Below are 19,979 nucleotides of genomic sequence, written 5' to 3' on the forward strand. Positions count from 1 at the left end.
CATTAACAAAAATTGATAACAAAAGAAAAACATTAAATGATAAAATTAACTGAATGATAATAGTATGTATAATCAAAGTTTTAAATTTTTAACATGCATGTTTAATAGTATTTATTTTGAATATATTATTTGAATATTGTAGAAACGAATAAATAATAAGTTTATCTCATAGAATATATTTTTACAAATATTTTAATTTATCTAAAAAACTGTTTTTTTATCTTATATAAATTAATTTAAACTTTTTTTTTTAACGTAAGATTTTAATAAACTTTGAAAATAATTATTCAAATATACTAATTATTTCAGTTAAATAAACCTCTTTTCACTATCAACAAAATAATACTATATAATTAATTGTCACTTGAAAAAAAATCATTTATATCTGACAGTTATATTAAATAACTGTATTTTAGGACAAAAATCATTAAAATATAATAATTAAAATCAGTTACACAGCTAATTAATCTTAATTAAGATGATTGAAAATTTATTTTGGTATTAAAAAAGAAAGAGAAGGTTCAAAAACAATTAAGAAAAAAGAGAGAGAAAAACGTCACACATTTCACATATGCTGACAAATTTTTTGGAACACAGGTAGAGAGAGAAAATGCGAACACGCAAACCAGAGAAAACACCAATTTTGTCTTTTAAAATTGTTTTACTGCTTTGCATCTCTCATTATGATTTTCATTCATTCATTCATTTTGTTTTCTTTTTAATTTTATTTTTTGTGTGTGGATGCAGTGGCTTTCTTCTCCTCTCTGCTTCCTTCCCTGACAATCTCATTTTCACCTCCTTTTCATCTGAGACCCAAAAGCTGCTCCTGCTTCTTCTCCATTCCCCAAAACCATCCACTCTCTTAGATTCATAAAAAAAGCTGCTTTTTTCCTCCTTTCTCCTTGGTTTCTGATTTGATTCAATTGAACCTCTCTTTTTAATTTTCATTTTTTGTCCCTTTTGAATTTTTGGTGTCATTGTCTTTGTTAAGGGAATTTTATATGTGCCATTGGATGTAAATTTTTGAGATTTGTATTGTAGTTCTTGTGGGTGTGTGTATTCTGGAGCTTGTGTTTGATGTAAAGTTCTTGGCCTTTTGGGGGGAGTTTTGTTGTGCTTTTTTGTTTGTGTTTGGAAGCGCGAAGAGCTTCTGTTTGATCAAACAGAAGCTCTTTGTTGGTGATTTTTTTCGAATTTTCTGCTGGTGATCTCATTGGAAACCCGAGCTTCTTGAGGCTCGGGATCTGAATTGTGAAGATGGATTCAAATTCAACAAAGGAGAAGCTGCAGAAGAACGATGCTGTTGCAGATGAAGCCGACCTTAAGTCTTGTTATATGCAGAAGTTCAGGCTCTATGAGACTCGCTCGGTAAATACGTCTAATCTTTTTTCTTTCAAATCAATGATTTGTGTGTTACAGATACATTATTTTTTGACCATGATCTAGATATGAATTTCTTTTCAGTTCAGCATGTTTATTTTTTCTTTTATTGATTTAAGATTTAAGATGTTGTTTTGTTTGGGTTTGATTCTTGAATTTCTTTCCTTTCTTTCCCTTGTCGAATTCATGATTATGTGCACAAATTCAGCGATGAATCATAATGTTTTTGCATTGGGAAAAGGAACCAAAGTCATGTGGAAAGTTTGGTTTTCTATATGAGGAGCTTTCCATTTGGGATTTGGATACATGTCCTTGTGAGATTGGTTTTATGAGCTATTGTCTTGTCTGGATTCTTGTGGATTTCGTTTCACCATAAGGCATTGATGAGTTGTGCCTGACTTCAATCATTCAAAGTAGTTATTTGTAACTTTCATTTGTTTTCGTCATGATGCTTGTGAGGTTAAATAAATGTCAGTATTAAATGATTTGCAGAACAACTGTTCGTGGACTTCTTTAACCCCACTGTTTTTAGATTGTATTTATTGTCTGACTATGTTTACACTGCCTTTTGTTTATTTTCCCCCTAAATATTTTTGGTTTACTTGTGTATAATGGATTATTAAACACCTAAACTTTGTTGTCCACTTTGAGCTTGTTGACACCAAATTCATTGGATCTTACTGCAAAATTTTGTGATATCTACTGATTGAGTGTTTAACAAGCATTCATTGGGAAACCAGGGTTATTGTTTTTTTATTTTCTTTCATCAATTTCATGCATCTGGTCGGATCTGGAATATATTTTGGTTTCAGTTTTTTATTTTGGAATTCGAAATTGCTGAAGTTTGTCATGAAAAGGTGGCCACTTCATTTCTGTTCTTCTCATACTACCCTCTATCCCAAAAAAAATGATGTGAAATATATGCAGAAATTTTGATGAAAAGGGATAAAGGTAAGAAAAGGAACCTTAATTATTGAACTAAACTGCTACATTCTTATTCAGGAAAATGAGACCGACCTTGAAGGAAAATAAAGTAAAGTTGTCAATGTTAATCTTCTCATGAATGTGTCACCTTCATTTATGTCTTACTTTCACATCGTTTATGTTTTCCATCTCAAAGCCATTGCTTGTCCATTTTGTCCTGCTCTCCTCTGTAATGCAAAATTGAGTAGCCTTCTAAATATATCCAGAAATTTTTATGAAAATGGGGCAAAGGAAAAAAAAGTTAACTAAAATCATTTTATTAAAGTGTTACATTCTTATTCAGGAAAGGAGACCTAAAAAGGAAAGAATTAAATTTCACTTCTTGTTTCTTATAGATCCTGTCACCTTCATTTGCCTCCACTCTCACATATTTTTGTTTTTTCTGTCTAAAGCCACTGCTGGTATGTTCTGTCTTATTCCCCTCAATCTCGAAAAAAATGAGTAGCCTTGTTCAGAAGCTTCGATTAAATCGGAGCAAAAGTGAAAAAATGTAGAATAAAAAACAATATAATTAAACTGTTTTAGTGGGAAACGAGACCTAAATGAGAAAGGTTGATAGAGTTAGCATCTGAATTTTGTTTGACGTTAATCACTTGATCTTCTCACTCATGTCACCCTCATTTGTCACGTGCTTTCACATCATTGTCTCTTGGTCTATCAACCATCCTTTTTGTTTGAAATGGTAATATAATGATGTTGATTGTTGTTCTCTGGGTAGAATGTTGTTTTCGTTTTCTACTTTGGATTTATTATGTTATAACTATGTGAGAATGACACCTTCTGAAGTTGTTTGGGTTTACAGAAAGCGTAGTGTCTGGTTCAAGCAATAAATTGCTCATTTCATATACATTCCATGCGCAACATGTAATATGTATGCAATTGTTTATAACCTTGCATGCTCAATGTGGCATTGTCACAATGTCTGGAAACTGCATAGTGCTTAAAACCCACCCTCTAAATCTGAACTAAGTAAAACTATTTCTCATTTGACATTTAGGTTCATATTGACACCATCCCTTGACACCTGTATGCATTAAATGACTATTATGCTGGTTTTTGTTATGTTAGAAAATAAAACTACTTTCAATTGTTTTAGAAATAAGTTTGCCATTAAATTTAGTTGTTTTTATTAGTGCTACACAGAATGTTAGCCGAGGTGTTCTTTTCCTTTATTAATATTTTTTAAAATTTTTGTCTATGCACATAATATAACTACAAAGCACTATCATTGTGGTCTTACAACTTTTCTACACTCAGAAATTTTACATGATCGGAAGAGACAAAAACAGAACATTTTGGAGGGTCTTAAAGATTGACAGATTGGAACCATCTGAATTGAATATCGTTGAAGATTCAGCAATATACTCAGAAATTGAGTGTTGTGACCTTCTGAGGCGGGTACATGAAGGAAACAAGTCTACAGGAGGGCTTAAATTTGTAACAACTTGCTATGGAATCATTGGTATTTTTCTATTTCTGTATAAGATCTAAATTGTTATTATTATCCTAGGCTTGTTCCCCACCATTTTCATCAGAATAGATAATAATTTTTTTCATGTGATTAGGATTTATCAAATTTCTTGAACCATATTACATGCTGCTTATAACGAAGCGAAGGAAGATCGGCACAATCTGTGGTCACAATATATATGCTATCACAAAGAGCGAAATGGTTCCAATTCCACATTCTACCGTGCGATCCAAAATGGCTTATTCTAAGGATGAGAACAGGTCTTTAGTCAATTTTGCATGTAATTGTAATGTGTCTATGGCAAATTTAAAGAGAAATGTAGAGTGTAGCGTTGAGAAGTATACTTTTTCCATTGTACTTAGATGTTATGAATTACAATTTTTTATTGAGTTCATTACACTGCGCTGTTAAAACATTCTGTTAGAGCATAGTTGTGTTGAAATTATACATTTTGGAGTGTTTATGTGTACTGTATATGTTGATTGTCTCTCTTCAGTCTGTATCCACAATGTGGGCTTCTTCAGAGCAACCTTCTCATCTTTCTTTCTGTGGTACACTTTAATCATCTCTTAGTTGTGAAATAGAATCAGTAATGCTTCTTCAAGGTTTTGGAGTCATGTAATATGTATATTGTATAGTGTATACCTCCTTTGTTCTACATTTATTGTCATTTAATTTCCTGCAAATGTACAGGAGCAATCTTCATTGCTGTTATGTAACTTTTTGATTGAGAGAAGGTATTGCCAAGGTTTCAAGTTCAACTGGGAGATCACTTTATTTTTAATTTTTTGATACGTTTGGTTAGAGTTATCGGTTTCATAAGTTGATTTCAATCAATTTCTTTCACTTTTATTTATTTATGTAAAAACCATCTTATTAATGGGCTTTGCTCTTTCTTCTGTGGTGATTTAGATACAAGAAGCTTCTATGCAGTGTGGATCTTGCGAAGGACTTCTTTTTCAGCTACTCCTACAATGTTATGTTTAGTCTTCAACGCAACTTATCTGATCATAATACTACAGGGCAATCACTATATGATACCCTTTTTGTTTGGAATGAGTTCTTGACTCGTGGAATCAGGAATAATCTCCAGAATACTTCATGGACTGTAGCCTTAGTACATGGATTTTTTAAACAGGTACATTTGAAATTTTCTTTGTTGGCTAACTAACAGATATTTTTTGAAGGTAACCACTGTAGTTAATGGTATTGCTAGTGAGTCGTGAATGTTTTACCTGTTTCTTAGCCTGATATATGATTTGAGTAGCTAACACCAATTTTTCTGTGGAGTGAAACTAATCTTATTTGTTTGCATTTCCTTTAATATAGTTCATGCTGCATTTATTAAACCATAAATTATTAGTTTTTTAGTTGTACTACATTGGGAAATTCATTCCTCAAGTCCAGGTTTGATTAAATTTACCTTAGGAAGTTTTTCTAACATTTTATTGCTGACTAACTTTTAATGGTTACTCATTTATTGGCTTCTAGATTCATCTTAGTAGTGCTAGAAAAATACTAGTATTACGTATTCCAAGAAAGTTATCTTGTTGACAAGCGTTATGGTATGTAGGTCAAACTTTCCATATCTGACAGTGAGTTCAACTTGACTATCATTGCTAGGCGCTCACGGCATTATGCTGGGACCAGGTTTATATATTTTTTAGGCTTTTCTCATGTTTGTTAAGATTAAAATTGCATTTTATTTCATATCAATGCACTTGTGCAGATATTTGAAACGAGGAGTTAATGAAAAGGGTAGAGTAGCTAATGATGTTGAGACAGAGCAGATAGTCTTTACAGAAGCTCGTGATGGACACCCTATGCAAATCAGTTCCGTGGTGCAGAACAGGGGTTCAATCCCTCTGTTCTGGTCTCAGGAAGCCTCTAGATTGAATATAAAACCGGACATTATATGTATGTATGATATGGAAGCAACTATCCTCTGCTACTTATTTTGTTTTAAAATTTGTGCTGATTGCTCATTTTCTTTACTTTTCTTCAGTATCAAGAAAGGACTCTACTTATGAGGCCACAAGACTTCATTTTGATAATCTTGTCAAAAGATATGGAAAGCCAATTATTATTCTGAACTTGATAAAGGTAGGCATTTCCATATATGTAACTGAACCGTTAAGCAAGTTTCTTTTCTTTTCCATTTCTCTAAACCAAAAGATTTTCTACCTTATATATTCTTTTGTCTTCTCTGTTTAAGACACGTGAGAAGAGGCCTCGAGAAACTATTCTGCGAGCCGAGTTTGCAAATGCCGTTAGGTATATTAATAAAAGTTTGAGCGGGGAAGATCGCTTGAGGTTCCTTCATTGGGATCTGCATCGGCATTCAAGATGGTAACTTACTCTTCCCTTTTTTGTCCATCCGGTTCAGGTTTATTCATGGGGTGTTATTTTATTAAATCAATGACCTTTAGCAGCAAAGCTACTAATGTATTGGGACAGCTGGGAAAAGTGGCTGCATATGCTCTGAAGCTGACAGGCATCTTCTACTCTCCAGTGACCCCAAATATGAGGCTAGATGGATTATCCCAATATTCCTACTCTGAGTAAGTTTCGGTCCAGTTTACTTTTGTACTAATTATGCAACTTGACATTTCATTTGATTACTCTACAATTGTTTTTGCCTCGATGTTATTGCTACTAATATTATTTGTCATGGAGTAACTCCCTCAAAAAGCTTGAGCTATTAGGTGAAGATTCTTGTATTTTTTAATTAATATCTTAAGTAAAATGCCCATTGTGAATGAGCTTTCTGGGCCTGAAGCACAGACAATGCACATGCTGATCCTACCATGTGTTGAAACCTTTTAGTCCTGAAAGTTTTGAAATTGTGTTGTGCACCAAGTCTTCTAAAAGCATAAGCTGTTAGGTAAAAACTCATGAATGGTTGTTTTTTTACTATCATTTGTTGATGATCTTTTTTGTAATATAATGCAGGAATAACAATGTCATTGATCACTGTATCACAGAAGAAGCCAACATAAATAAGAATAATGTTGATACAGAAACAGAAATTAGCAACTGTTATTATAGGGATGATGAGAACAAAGATTACAGTGTCAAACCCCAGATGCTTCAATCCGGGGTGTTGAGGACTAACTGCATAGACTGTTTAGATCGTACCAATGTTGCTCAATATGCTTATGGACTGGCTGCACTTGGACGTCAGCTTCAAGTTTTAGGATTTATTGAATCTGAACATATTGATCTTGATAACCCTTTGGCTGGGGAATTAATGGAAGTCTATGAGTCCATGGGAGACACATTAGCCTTTCAATATGGGGGTTCTGCAGCACACAACAAGGTAATCTCTCTAGTTTAGGAGTTTTGACTTTATACCATTCAGAAATTCTGCATGACTGCGTCCAAAGTGTAAGATGGAATCCAAAATGACGCAAGTTAATCTAAGCTGCAAGCTTGTTGCTTTTATTAGGTTGTCTCCAGTGAACATATGCCTCTTTTTCCAGACATGTATTTGATTCACAACTTTCTGCTATAGTGTTTAATTTGTTGTTGGTTTGGTTGATTGTATGCATGCAGTTATTACTATTACATAATTCTTGTTTAAATAGGCTCCCTATATTTTTAAAACTTATACTGAATCTGGATTATTTTATAACCTTGGCAAAACCCTAATCAAGATACTGAATTATAGTTGTTTAAAGGACCTAAAAGTTTATTTAAAAGTTCTGAAATAGCTCAAACAACCATTGATATTTAACCTTAATGATTAATTTACTAGAGAGGCCATCACAATTTTCCCAAAGTTTTGAAAGGGAGATCTAAATTTGCCACTTGTTATGTTTTCCTTGCATGAAATTTTTTTCTGATTAGTGATTACCGCTCACTCCTTTATATTGTGATTGGGATGCTATTTAGATATTTTCTGAAAGAAGAGGTCAATGGAAGGCAGCAACACAGTCCCAGGAATTTATTCGAACCCTACAACGTTATTACAACAACACATATTTAGATGGTGATAAACAAAAAGCAATTAACTTGTAAGCTAAATAAGCCCATTTGTTTAATTGTATTTTTGCACAATTGTTTCCATATCTAATATGGTTTATAGAGTAAACACAAGCAGTTTTTGTAAGTGGAGTGTATTAAAATGAGATGGCTATTGTTGTTTATGTTATTGTTTGGGTCAGATTCTTGGGTCATTTTCAGCCGCAACAGGGAAAACCAGCACTGTGGGAGCTTGATTCAGATCAGTATTACGCTGTCAAGAGACGTGGCCTTTATTTAACAGATGGCAGCATTAGGTAACGAGTGGATTATTGAGTTGCACTAGTTTTTGTCCTTTTCATTTAATCAAGCGTTGAGTTTTAAATTTTCAAGAATTTAATTCGCATATATGAACTTCTGATATTTTTTGACAAACTTCAGTTATAATTTTTCTGTTTGGATCCATCTTTTAACTTTGAGCGTGATTCTCAAGCTGAAAATATTGTTCAAGCATATAGATAGATATTGATGATTTGAGTGAGAGAATACCTTTTCAAATCAGTGTATGTAGTTTCAGTAGTATTGATGGTGTTTGCTTTGACTTAAAATCTATGTAATAGAAATATTATATAGGCAAAGCGTAATCTCAAATTTACTCTTGTCTTTTGAGGATGAAAGCAAATGAGTACAAGTTATTTGTTCCTTGTGGATTTTATTAAATGATATTGTCTTTAAGTATTTCTTTGTGAGAAGATTGACGCTTTTCCTTTATATTGGCAGGTCAACTATTACGAGATCTCTATCAGATGGTAACATTCTCGGTGAAAGTGATGCTTCCATTAGGAACTTGAATGATACAAATTGTCAGGAATCATCTGAAAAACCTGATAAGCATTTCCGCTTGGGATCTACGCCGGATATCTTTATTTGTGGAAGTGATATTTGTCATTGCAGGTATGCTAAGTTGGCATTTTGCATGCTAAATTAAGGCACGTAATGTAACTTATCTGAAAGGCCAGCTGAAAATTTGATAATAACACAGCCTCAGAGTTAGGCAGAACTGGGTTTCTTATTTGAACTGCATTCACTCTACTGAATTATATGATAGGTTATCTAGGGTCGTAGGAGGAACCATGCTATCAGTTGCTACATGCTTTGTAGGGCACTAGGTCCTGTAAAGGAGGGTGGATTAGGCCCACATAATCTCTTGTTTAAAAAGTATTTCATGCAAACCTCACGACTGTCTGGAATTTTTTATTATATTTTAATTGTGGGAGGAGAAATGAAAGATTTTTGTGTATCCCCAGGAAACCCTTCCTTAAGCATTATTACTTAGAAGATTCTTGTGTCATTTTTATTTGTTTTATAGAGTATCTTATTTTTAGATGTTCTCTTAGAAGTGGTTTTCAAGTTTCATCATGTATAATGATTATTTCCTTATTAGAGAAATATTATGTCATAAAGAGGGATTAGTGTTTTTTGTATGATGTATCACATCACTAAGATATATTTCAGTCTCATCTAAATTCCTATAATTTCAAGTGTTTTAAATATTTTAAAGTTCCCAAACTTATTTAACACGGGTCAGCATGACAGCATCATATTTTGCTAGGTGGTAGGTTTTTTCTACTCCAAGTTTGTTAGAAGCAATTTTTTTAAAGAAGTGTAAAATAATAAGCTGCTGCCTTAATCTTTTGTAAATACTACTACTACTGAGTGCTTATTTCAGATTTGTTAATAATAACGTATCTTGTTTTTGTTACATTTGATTTGCCCTTCACAAGAGAATATAGAGGAGAATGAGTCAGGCACCTTAGTAACCTGGTCTTTTATGTGTACTATGCTCCATAGTTTGAGCTGATATGATTTACTAAATAAATCCAAGTTTTTTGACCGTTTTTGTTTTTTCAAATCATACAGGCAGATATACGGAGGAATGGTCAAGGGCAAAAATTGTGAGAGTGGTCATATTTGTTACGATGAACATGGTGATGCATGTGACTGCTCCAATTTCCTTGATGTGGACTGGCTTTCTTCTTCTGGAAATTCCTGTGAAGAGGAATTACTTGAAAGGTAGTTCTAAAACTTTGATTAGTAATCACATACCCTTGCCATCTTTAATTACAGTGATTTTAAACTATGGTCTTTTCTTCACCATTGTGTTATGCTTTCCTTGAATCTTTGATCAAAGGTGCAGAGGCACATGTTAAATGGGTGAGTGAATAAGAATGCTTTTATTACAGAATTGTATATTTCATTGAATTTGTGAGGTTCATCTTTGAATTAAAATTTTGATGAGGAGAGAGTGATGGAGTTGTGCCTTCCTTTTCTTTATGCAATACCCAGATATTGTGCAATTATGACTTATGGGAAGCAAGATTTTGACTTTAGGGGAGATAATTAGAGGGAGGGAAAGCATTTTATCTAGCTTAGCAAATGTTAAAGTGTCTATCTGGTGTTATATCTGGAAACCTTCACTCACCTCTTTCAATTGAGCATATTAGTGAAAGGATTTTATCTTTAGATTGTAGTAAAATGTTAGTCTTGGGTTTTGTACTGAAGTGAATCCTCAAGTGAAATTAGGAGGGGATGGATTTCCTTTTTAGTTGTTTTCTTAGAGTGAGCAATACTTGCACCATGTGCAAAGTCCTCAATGGATTCTCAGACTAAGTGCTCACCCACTGGCACATGACTTTGTTGTTATTGTTGAAGGACAATGAAGAAGTAGTAAGAAGTTCTTATCTTTTTCTTTTCAATGCTTGTTTTGCTGTATATTTGAATAAAAACAGTCGAGAAATTTAAGTAATATCAATATTTTGGAGTAAAAACCCCGTTCTTGAGCTCGGGATTAGTCTGCATTTTTCAAGGTTTTGTTGTTGACAAATGCCAATGTTGTTGGTTTTACAGGTCAACCAGCATCTCCTCGGAGAATATCGCAAATGAACTAGTAACCACCGAGACATCTGCTAGTGAATCTGGATCCAGCCTTAAGGTCAGTGTATGTTAGTTTGCAGAGCCATTACTGAATAACATATCACTTCCTCTGAGGACGAAATATGATTCACTAAGAGTTTTCTAAGAAGAAACAAAGGAAGATAACTTCCAAAGCCTTAAACAACAATAGGGCCTTTCTGTCTGTAATTCTTGTATGCCCTATAAATTGTTCTGAATATCACATTTGCTTCTGAACTTGTGTTTAGAACTTAGAAGATCAACTTGACAATGCAAATACATTAGCATTATATTTACAAGTATTGAGAGCCTAGTTTCAGCAACTGGGACCTCAATTTTTACCACAAATCCTCTACCATCTTCTGCACTAAAAATTCTCAGAATCAAACTGTATAAGTACATTCATTTTCCTACATTCAACTATGATAAATGTCCAATGTCAGTGTAAAACCAATTTATCCTACCATCCAATCACACATTCTCATGTAAAGTCCGAGACAACACATGTGAATGTTGGTGTTAAAGACATTTTTCAATGATGTTTAGTACATTCTTGTCTTGCATGAAGCCAAGTGGTGGCTAAAATCTGCTTGAATGTATTTCAGGGAAGGCAGAGTGCAGAAGAACTGAACAAAGATAGGAAGTACAGTGAAAGGTTTGAACGTTGGGTAAATGAAGAAGAGATGCATTTTGCTTGGAGAATATAGTGTCTTAACTATTATGATCCCATCCGAAGGATTTGGGGGCTTCTGACTTGCTGTACATAAATAAAAAATGGTAAGAATATCATCATCCAAAAGCAGACAAATAGCAGTGGCAGCAGCTGACAGGCTGAGTTTTGTTCATGGGGGCAACAACATTTGAGTTACTCATTATAGTTTTCCTTCAATAGCATCCATTTGGGAGGTAACGGTAGATGTTAATAGGTAATTCATTTTTCTTCCTCCCAAAACTTACCGCAATATCATCATCATCAACTCTGTACATAATTTAAAGTGAAAAACCAAAAAAATGCATAGCTGCTTCTGAGGTTATAACTGTTCAATAAATCATATGCAGACAACATTTTTGGTTCCTTTGGATATTTGAGGTTCTATTTCCTTTGGCTTTGAACAGATGTTATGAGAGGCTGGAGAGAGAGGAAATAACTTTTCTATATATAAAGTTTTCTTTAAATAAAAATTAAGCTGGTTAAGCTTTTTTAAGTATCTGTTCTTTCAAACGAGGCAGTGAGGAGGAAAGTGCAGAAAGGTGTGCATTTTTGCAAGCAATTTACGAGAGATGAAGATCAATGATAAATTTTTTATTCAATTTGAGTAACGTTGCCACCCTTTGAACATTTTTTTACCATTTAAAACATTCTTCATTGAATTAGCTCATATAATTTTTCATTTTGAAAAATTAAATAAACTCAAATCCAAAAGTATAAAACTATTTTTTTTAAGACTCTTGGTCTCTTATCAGTCAACAGTAAATGATAAATCTAAAAAACTGTTACGATAATTTTGAAAACACAATAAAACTTATAAACTAACTTTCTTATTAAGTATAAATTAATTAAAAATATCTTAAATTTGAAGACACGAAAAAGCCAGTTTAAGAATATTTTAATCGAGTTAGATAAATGTTGTATGTTTTGGTAGTTAAAATCGAAATATTTGCAGGTGAGTAATATAGTTAAAAATAGATTTATTCATAAATAAATAACTCAATTATGTTTATGAAAAAAAAATTGAAACATTTTTTAAGAATAATTTGATACAATATGTAATTTTGTTTAATTGTTTCCCCACATATGTAAAATTTCTTTATTTGAAAATCTTGAGATTTAGTTATTGGAAAAATTCAATTTATTGAAAACCTGTTCATTGAGCAACAATGATCATTGGCTGAGCGAGTAAGCATAATGGTGAGGGGGAGTAGGAGAATTTAGAAACGCTTAATTTTTCGAATAAAATGAACGTTTTTATACGCTTTAAATAACATGCTTCTAAATGTTTATAAATGCAATGTTGTTTATATTTCACTATATATTTATAAAATTGTCATTATAGCGTGATGATTGTTGAATTAAAATTTATTGATATTTATTTTATGTTGGGATACATGGTTTTGAATGGTAAATTTGAAATATGAGTTATTATGTGAATTATGTATTATGTGGAATGAAATATATATAGAAATTGAAATATATAATGTAAATTATGTATTATATGGAACGAAATATGAGTTGAGTTGAGATGTGTATGAATAACAATATATGATGATTGTATTGTAATATGACATGTGATTGGTTATAAATATAATTATTTTCAGGAAGAGAATATAATGTCGAAATGTTTAAGTTGTATGTGAAATTTGATATTGTATATAAATATCTTAACTTTTGTTGATATTGGGTTGATAGAGAAGAAAATATCTAAATGGTAAGAATAGAAGATAATTTTTAGGTAATTTTTATGACCTAATATGTAAAAACAATTACATATTTATCATAAGTCATAAGGATTTATCTTGGCACATGGTAGATATGCTGGTATTATATAGATTTGTTGGTATGACAACTTAAAATGTGGTGTAACATATGGGAATCTCTTAATTTAATTCAACACAAATCTTTTTTTGAAGTAAAGTTAAGTGATTGAGATGTTGATATGAATAGATGATTACATGAGAGGTAATAAATGAACACAAAATTATATATGTTAGTGAATAAATTATAGTATTTTTGCATAACTTTTTTTTATGTAACAGAAAAAAATATATTTTGACACATAATTTTTTACAATATTTTAATATAATATACGTGTCATTTTTTATTGACTTATTATTTATTTGTTATTGTGATCTAAACTTAATGAAAAAAATGAGACGTATATACTGTATTAAAACATTATCAAAAAATTTGTATTAATATATCATTTTCAGATAAAAAAATTTGACACAAATTCTTTATATTCATTTGACATTAATCTATCTTACTTTTTATTATTTTTAAAATTTGAAAAATATTTTTGATGATTTCCTATTTGAAGAAGTTAGGATTATTAGGTTATTAACTAATTGTTAAATAGGTTAAAAATACATGTAAAAAAAGTTGGTTATCTGTTTTAATCAATTATATTATTGACATAATTGATTAAAATTTTTATAATTGTGTTTTTGTATATAAATGAGTTTAGTTTCATTTTCAAATAAAATAATAGACATTCAGAATACTGGTGTGAAAGGAAAGAAAACAAGTAAACATTCTTGGAAGACAAAGAACATCAACGTGTTAAAATCAAGTCTACAAGGATTCAAGCAATGGTTGGATGAGGCTAATGAGTGAAGGACTATGGTTTTTTGTATTCAAAATCTGAACTAAGGTGTTTTTGTTTCTTACTTTTGCTGTAAATCTAATTTGTGATTCTGACTTGCGGTGTAGACAAGGTTTGTAGGATGCCTGTGTGTAATATTATCATAAATAACTGTTTTTGTTTTATTAAAGGTTAATGTTATACAAGTGTTCTTGTAAGGTTGTAATCTTTACCTTCTTTTAATGTATTTATTTCTAACTTAAGTTGTTTGAAAGAAGATTAGATACATAAAAATAAAAATTTAATATATATTTTATTAAGTTAAATTTAATTAAAATTAAAATCTAATTATATTTATTAAGTTAAATTTAATTAAAATTAAAATTTAATTTAATTTTAAAAGTTAATAAAATATAATTTTTAAATATTTTTGGATATTTACGAATATTTACATATTTTTTTAAACTTGCAAATATTTTTTTAAACAAATATCCAACTAGTAATAAATGATTTTTTTTCGAGTCAAATGGTAAATATATATTTGTATCTAATCTAACTTGTTGCTTAACTTATACAATAAATTATGTTATTAAGATTACTGGATGAGGATATTTTGTAAATTAAAACATGGAAGTTAAACCATATATATATATATATATATATATATATATATATATATATATATATATATATATATATATATATATATATAGTAGTGAACTTACATCACTCACTATTTCAATTTAAACAAAGGTTAATTTCAGACAAAGAAATAATGTTCTCGAAAACAATCCTTTTTATTAGTCGTGCTCATTGGTTGGCCTTCTGTTACTGGGCTTGTTCGTTGGTTGTCCATCTTTTAATTGGGCCTGCTGGTTGACTGACCCGTTAGCCTAAAAAAAGTAAAACTCACTGGCGAAACTTCTGCGGCGCGCGGTTTCTCTTCTGAGGTCCTATCTGCACTCTCTGAAACACTAGGATTTTCGAGCTCTTGTTTCGGAGTTAACATAGCCATGGCCGCCACAACCAACGCCGCTGCTCCGCCGCGCCAGCTCTCTCCAAAGGAAACCGACATCCAGATGATGTTGGCAGCCGACGTTCACCTCGGCACCAAAAACTGTGATTTTCAAATGGAGCGCTACATCTTCAAGCGCCGCAACGACGGTAACTAACATTTTTTTTTATCTCTATCGTTATACAATAGACAGCCGCGTCGTGTTATACAATTTTGAATCTGCGATAGATGCAGGATGGGAGTATGGTTTTGAATTGTTGTGGTGTGGATTTGGTATTAGGTATTTACATTATCAACCTTGGTAAGACATGGGAGAAGCTTCAACTTGCTGCTAGGGTTATCGTTGCAATTGAGAACCCTCAGGATATTATTGTGCAATCTGCTCGCCCTTATGGTCAGAGAGCGGTTCTCAAGTTTGCTCAGTACACTGGTGCTCATGCCATTGCTGGAAGGCATACTCCTGGTACCTTTACCAATCAGCTCCAAACCTCTTTTAGCGAGCCTCGCCTCCTTATCCTTACGGATCCCAGAACAGATCATCAGGTTCATGTTCAACTTAAACAGTAATATGTGAAATGCATATGTTTGACTTTAGCTTCATTTGATTTGGTAGTTAGTCTAATTTTCCTTAATAGAATGGTGATTGTTGATTCATGTTTTGCGGACAACCCCTCTTGGGATAAGGATTTTTGGGTTTTTATGTTTCATGTTTTTCTTTCCTTGATGTTGCCTGTTTTGTGATTTTAATATATATGGGTTTATTTTGCAGCCCATTAAGGAAGGTGCTCTTGGAAACATTCCAACCATTGCTTTCTGTGACACTGACTCACCCATGAGGTATGTGGACATTGGGATTCCTGCCAACAACAAGGGCAAACACAGCATTGGGTGTCTCTTTTGGCTTCTTGCCAGGATGGTGTTGCAAATGAGGGGTACCATTCGTCCTGGCCTCAAATGGGATGTTATGGTAAGTATTTTCTTGGTTGACTTTTCTTAGTGGCATTGTTAATGAGCTTATTGGGTATAATTTGGAGAGAGGCAGATTTTTGGGAGGATATTGAAGGAGATTGTTTTCTTAATCTTTTGTTTGATGCAGGTGGACTTGTTCTTCTATAGAGAACCAGAGGAGGCTAAGCAACAAGAGGAGGAGGAAGCTCCTGCTGGTGATTATGCCATCACTGACTATAATCCTGGTGCTATTGCTTCTGATGGCCAGTGGCCCGGTACAATTGATCAATCGTGGACAGATGCAGTTCCACAACCTATTCCCGCTGTACCTGGCGTCAACTGGGGAGCACCAGCCTCTACAGATGCACCCGGTACGTCATTAATTTGTTTTAACCATACACTAAACTAAACTGAGTTATTTTACGTATTCTATTGTTTTATGTATATTGTCATCGTTAATGTTGACTGATCATTGCATCTGTTACTTTTCGTTTTGGTTGTCTTTTTTTTTTTTAATTTGTGACATGATGCAAATACAAAATGCGTGTACATTTGTGATGTCTGGATCTTTGCATTCATTTTTTGTTTAGAAATTGCAGCTGCAGGAGATTGGGGCGAGGCTGTTCCACCACCACAACAAATCCCTCTTCCTCCTTCCGGAGTTGAATCTGTCCAAGCAAGTGGCTGGGATTAAATTATTGTTTTTGATGCTATGATTTTGCCCCGTCTTGCAATTTAGTTTACTCTTTGGAAGTAAAATATGGATCAGTTTTTTTGTAGAAAGGAACTTGTTTTTTGGTTTGAGTGTCAGAAATATTATTATTAACAAACATGGTTCTTGAATGTTAGGTAATATGATGTTTGTGGAACTTCGTTACCCTTAATTTATATTGAGTATTTCGAATATTTCGTGATTGTGGAACCGAGATCCTAGGTTCTATACAGGAGCAGTTCATGGAAATCTAATTTGGCGAAGATGATACATTTTTATAGAACCTTTACTGGGAATTGCCTTTTCCTTTTCACTGTATGCCTTTGTTTTCGATCTTCATGTACGTTGAATTTTTCTGCATGCTTAATGGAGAATGGGGGTATTGATATTGAATAAGTATCCCTGAAAGTAGTATTGTATGTAGACATGTAAAGAGATGGCGTCATTTAGCATAAATAGATGTTCAGATGTTCACTACGCCGAGGAAGATTGCAAGCTTAAACGTAAGATCTCAAACTTCATAGTGCTAATACCAAGCAAATTTAGTCAGCCTCTAGATTTGAATTTGTTTAGTTTACAAGATTTTGACTGTATCAAAAATGTTTAGCAACTGTATCAAAATGTGTCAACCTCAAACCCTAAATCAAAATCCCAAAACTCCAAATCCAAACCTCTAAACCCTAACTCTCAAATTCTCAATCCCAAACCCTAAATCCCGGATCTTGGACCCTCAACCTTAAAACATAAATCTTACACCCTAAAACATAAATCTTACACTCTAAACCTTAAATCATACACTCTAAACTTTAAACACTACATCTTACACTTTACACCTAAACCCTTAAACCTTCAAACCCTACACCTTACACCACCATAAATCCTAAAAGTCCTAAACACTAAAAACCTTGAACCCTAAAAACCAAAAGCCCTAAAGAACCCAAAATCTCAAACCCTAAAACCTTAGGCAAAATATGACCGAGTCAACCTCGATTGTATTTTGGCTAGATTCAATGGAGTTGACCCTATTGAAATTTAGCTGAGTCGGTCTTAGTTAAAATTTGGCTGAATTCAGTTGAGTTAGTCTTAATTAAAACTTGGCGAAATTCAGTCCAGTCGACTCCAACCCAAATTCATACCCACCATTAGCCAATGGTCGAGACGGTTGGATTCAGACCGAAGGTCAAGATGAGCCAAATAGGGGCAATGCTCGAGACAAACCGACCTAAGGTGAATGTCGACACAACTAGCCTAGGTCGAAGGCTGAGACTGATGCATTCTGAGTCGAAGGTATTGGTCAGTCTAACTTAGGTTGATTTGGGTTTAAGTTCAAGTCAAGTTAGTTTAGATTAAAGGTTGAAATGAGTGAATCTGGACTAAGGTCAACTTAGTCGATTTGGCCAAAGATCAAGACAAATCTATTCATACTAAAAGTTAAAGACAAACCAATCTAAACTGAAAGTCTAATAATAAGATTTTTTCTTGAAAAAAAAAGTCCATAGACTAAACTAATCCATGTGACATTTGCGGCATTTTGGTCCAAAAATTTTTTAAATGAAAAGTTATATGATTCTAATTTTTTTTGTCACGTGAACAAAATCCAGAGTCAAATTAACAACTGTAGTAAAAAAAAATTTCATTAATAAATAATTTTTAAATTTACATAAGTATTTTTTTAAATAACAAAGGACAGCTGAAAGGGATTAAGTTCATAATCGAAGACTGCATTTTAAATAATGCGCATAACACATGTTTCTTTTATTCCCGGACTCTTTTTTCTAAAAGAATCTCGTGCGTGAAGGATGTTTCTCTTACTATGTCTTCTTTCAATAATACTAACATCCAGTTTCCCCCTTAATGCATTTTTGGTTTCTTACACTCACTAGTTTTGATCTTACTTAAAGTTTTCACATTTGTATTTCCTAGTTTAAAAACCTCGCAAATTAAAATAAGCCTATTTCAACCTTTTTTTTATGCACAAAGTTTGCCAACTGGTGCATAAATTTTACATAAAATAGAAAATTTTGTTTCCAAAAATTTAACCTCGATCCATATAAACAATTCTTAAATTTTTACTACGGATGCCGTATTACTATCTCCACTATTTCTCAAGCTAAAACTACATGTGCCACAAACAGCGATGCTTCTGATAGCATGCATGATGGATAATTAAATATACAGGGTTAGAAATTCCTTCAGATAATATTCGCCTGTGGTGCAATTGCATAATTAGAATTCTCCCTAGCAGAGCACATGACTGTATTCAGCACCAAGCGGCTACTGCCTGCATTTGTAGAAAAAATAATCATTTAGCCTATGATAGAGTTCATCAAGAAAAGAAAATCAAAATAATATTACTGTAAAATGACAGCAAAACTAACCATCGGTAAAAAGAAATATACAAATTCTCAAAGAAGCTCAACCAACAGTTATTTAAGTAAATTTGATTCTAATTTTCTAAAATTCTTGAGAGGTTATTGTAAAACATTGAATGATAGTGGATTGATCTATTCAAGAAGATTAGACAACCAAATGTAGCTCTTTTGTGAGACTAAACCAATATAACTTATTGGTTCTTTTCTTCTCCTTATACTTGCCTATTGAAATTTGAATCACAATCAATTCTTATTAATATGGAAAACTAAAGAACATTATCTTGGCATTTCTTTTGAGGTTAACAACTTATCGAAAATTTCTATCTATAATTTAAAGAAAACACTTCATCCATTCTGAAAATTCTTTTAAAGTTCAGCTCACACCCTCCGGAACTCAATCTTTGTTTCTAATAAGATAATCATGGATATATCCATTACTACTGACCTTTTCGGCACAGAAAAGATAAATAAGTTAAATGAAAACACACAAATTTTTGGAATTATGTAAGAAATAAAGTGAAAGCTAAATATGTCTAGTTCAAGAGAAAAAAAGAAGAGATGGAAACGAGATAGACAGATAAATAGAAACAAGTGAAAAATAATACAATGGATCCCACTATTTAAAAACATTCTCCACTCTTTCTCTCAACCAAACAACCTTGAGTAATTTTATCCTCTTATATCCCCCATTTCTCCCCAACCAAACTGACCATAAGAAAACTAGAAGGCTTCTAATGTAGATATGTAATGCTTTGAAGGGATTTATAATAGTATTGTCACAGCGGGCCACCCGCCCCAACCCGGTCCAATCCACCACGAGTTGACCACTTAGTGAACCAACCAAACCCGACTCATTTATTAGAGAGTTAAAAAGGTTTGAACC

The 19,979-nt window shown here is 32.7% G+C and overlaps 2 protein-coding genes across 4 annotated transcripts; both read left to right on the top strand.

Annotated features, from left to right (window-relative positions):
• The first annotated feature begins 601 nt into the window (after positions 1 to 601).
• LOC148191480 (phosphoinositide phosphatase SAC2-like) lies at positions 602 to 11,832 on the top strand. 2 transcript variants are annotated; one of them, XM_088101489.1, is made up of 16 exons: positions 602 to 1,368; positions 3,622 to 3,826; positions 3,930 to 4,095; positions 4,748 to 4,973; positions 5,409 to 5,485; positions 5,565 to 5,752; positions 5,841 to 5,938; positions 6,051 to 6,184; positions 6,265 to 6,396; positions 6,788 to 7,154; positions 7,730 to 7,851; positions 8,002 to 8,115; positions 8,579 to 8,752; positions 9,719 to 9,871; positions 10,706 to 10,790; positions 11,356 to 11,832. In XM_088101489.1, the coding sequence occupies exons 1-16, from the start codon at positions 1,258 to 1,260 to the stop codon at positions 11,455 to 11,457; spliced, it is 2,454 nt and encodes an 817-aa protein (XP_087957615.1). In that variant the 5' UTR covers positions 602 to 1,257; the 3' UTR covers positions 11,458 to 11,832. The 2 variants fall into 2 exon arrangements, with proteins under 2 accessions (XP_087957615.1, XP_087957616.1); XM_088101490.1 differs by having other exon boundaries at positions 603 to 1,368; positions 6,268 to 6,396.
• A 3,129-nt stretch (positions 11,833 to 14,961) lies between these two features.
• LOC148191481 (small ribosomal subunit protein uS2-like) lies at positions 14,962 to 16,918 on the top strand. 2 transcript variants are annotated; one of them, XM_088102597.1, is made up of 5 exons: positions 14,962 to 15,213; positions 15,345 to 15,607; positions 15,834 to 16,031; positions 16,161 to 16,383; positions 16,603 to 16,918. In XM_088102597.1, exons 1-5 carry the CDS (start codon positions 15,063 to 15,065, stop codon positions 16,704 to 16,706), a joined length of 939 nt encoding a protein of 312 aa, XP_087958723.1. In that variant the 5' UTR covers positions 14,962 to 15,062; the 3' UTR covers positions 16,707 to 16,918. The 2 variants fall into 2 exon arrangements, with proteins under 2 accessions (XP_087958723.1, XP_087958724.1); XM_088102598.1 differs by having other exon boundaries at positions 16,612 to 16,918.
• Positions 16,919 to 19,979: the final 3,061 nt, after the last annotated feature.

Source organism: Vigna umbellata, chromosome 11 (genome assembly GCF_029865625.1).
Source record: "Vigna umbellata cultivar VRB3 chromosome 11, Vumbellata_1.0, whole genome shotgun sequence".
In the NCBI taxonomy this organism is placed as follows: domain Eukaryota; kingdom Viridiplantae; phylum Streptophyta; class Magnoliopsida; order Fabales; family Fabaceae; genus Vigna; species Vigna umbellata.

What these genes read in the sequence shown, in the direction of transcription:
- LOC148191480 (XM_088101489.1), top strand. Translation starts at nt 1,258, where the DNA reads ATGGATTCAAATTCAACAAAGGAGAAGCTGCAGAAGAACGATGCTGTT. An exon ending in AACTTGCTATGGAATCATTG is followed by an intron (nt 3,827 to 3,929) that starts GTATTTTTCTAT and finishes TCATGTGATTAG; the next exon opens with GATTTATCAAATTTCTTGAA. An exon ending in TTATTCTGAACTTGATAAAG is followed by an intron (nt 5,939 to 6,050) that starts GTAGGCATTTCC and finishes TCTCTGTTTAAG; the next exon opens with ACACGTGAGAAGAGGCCTCG.
- LOC148191481 (XM_088102597.1), top strand. Translation starts at nt 15,063, where the DNA reads ATGGCCGCCACAACCAACGCCGCTGCTCCGCCGCGCCAGCTCTCTCCA. An exon ending in CTTCAAGCGCCGCAACGACG is followed by an intron (nt 15,214 to 15,344) that starts GTAACTAACATT and finishes ATTTGGTATTAG; the next exon opens with GTATTTACATTATCAACCTT. An exon ending in ATCCCAGAACAGATCATCAG is followed by an intron (nt 15,608 to 15,833) that starts GTTCATGTTCAA and finishes TTTATTTTGCAG; the next exon opens with CCCATTAAGGAAGGTGCTCT.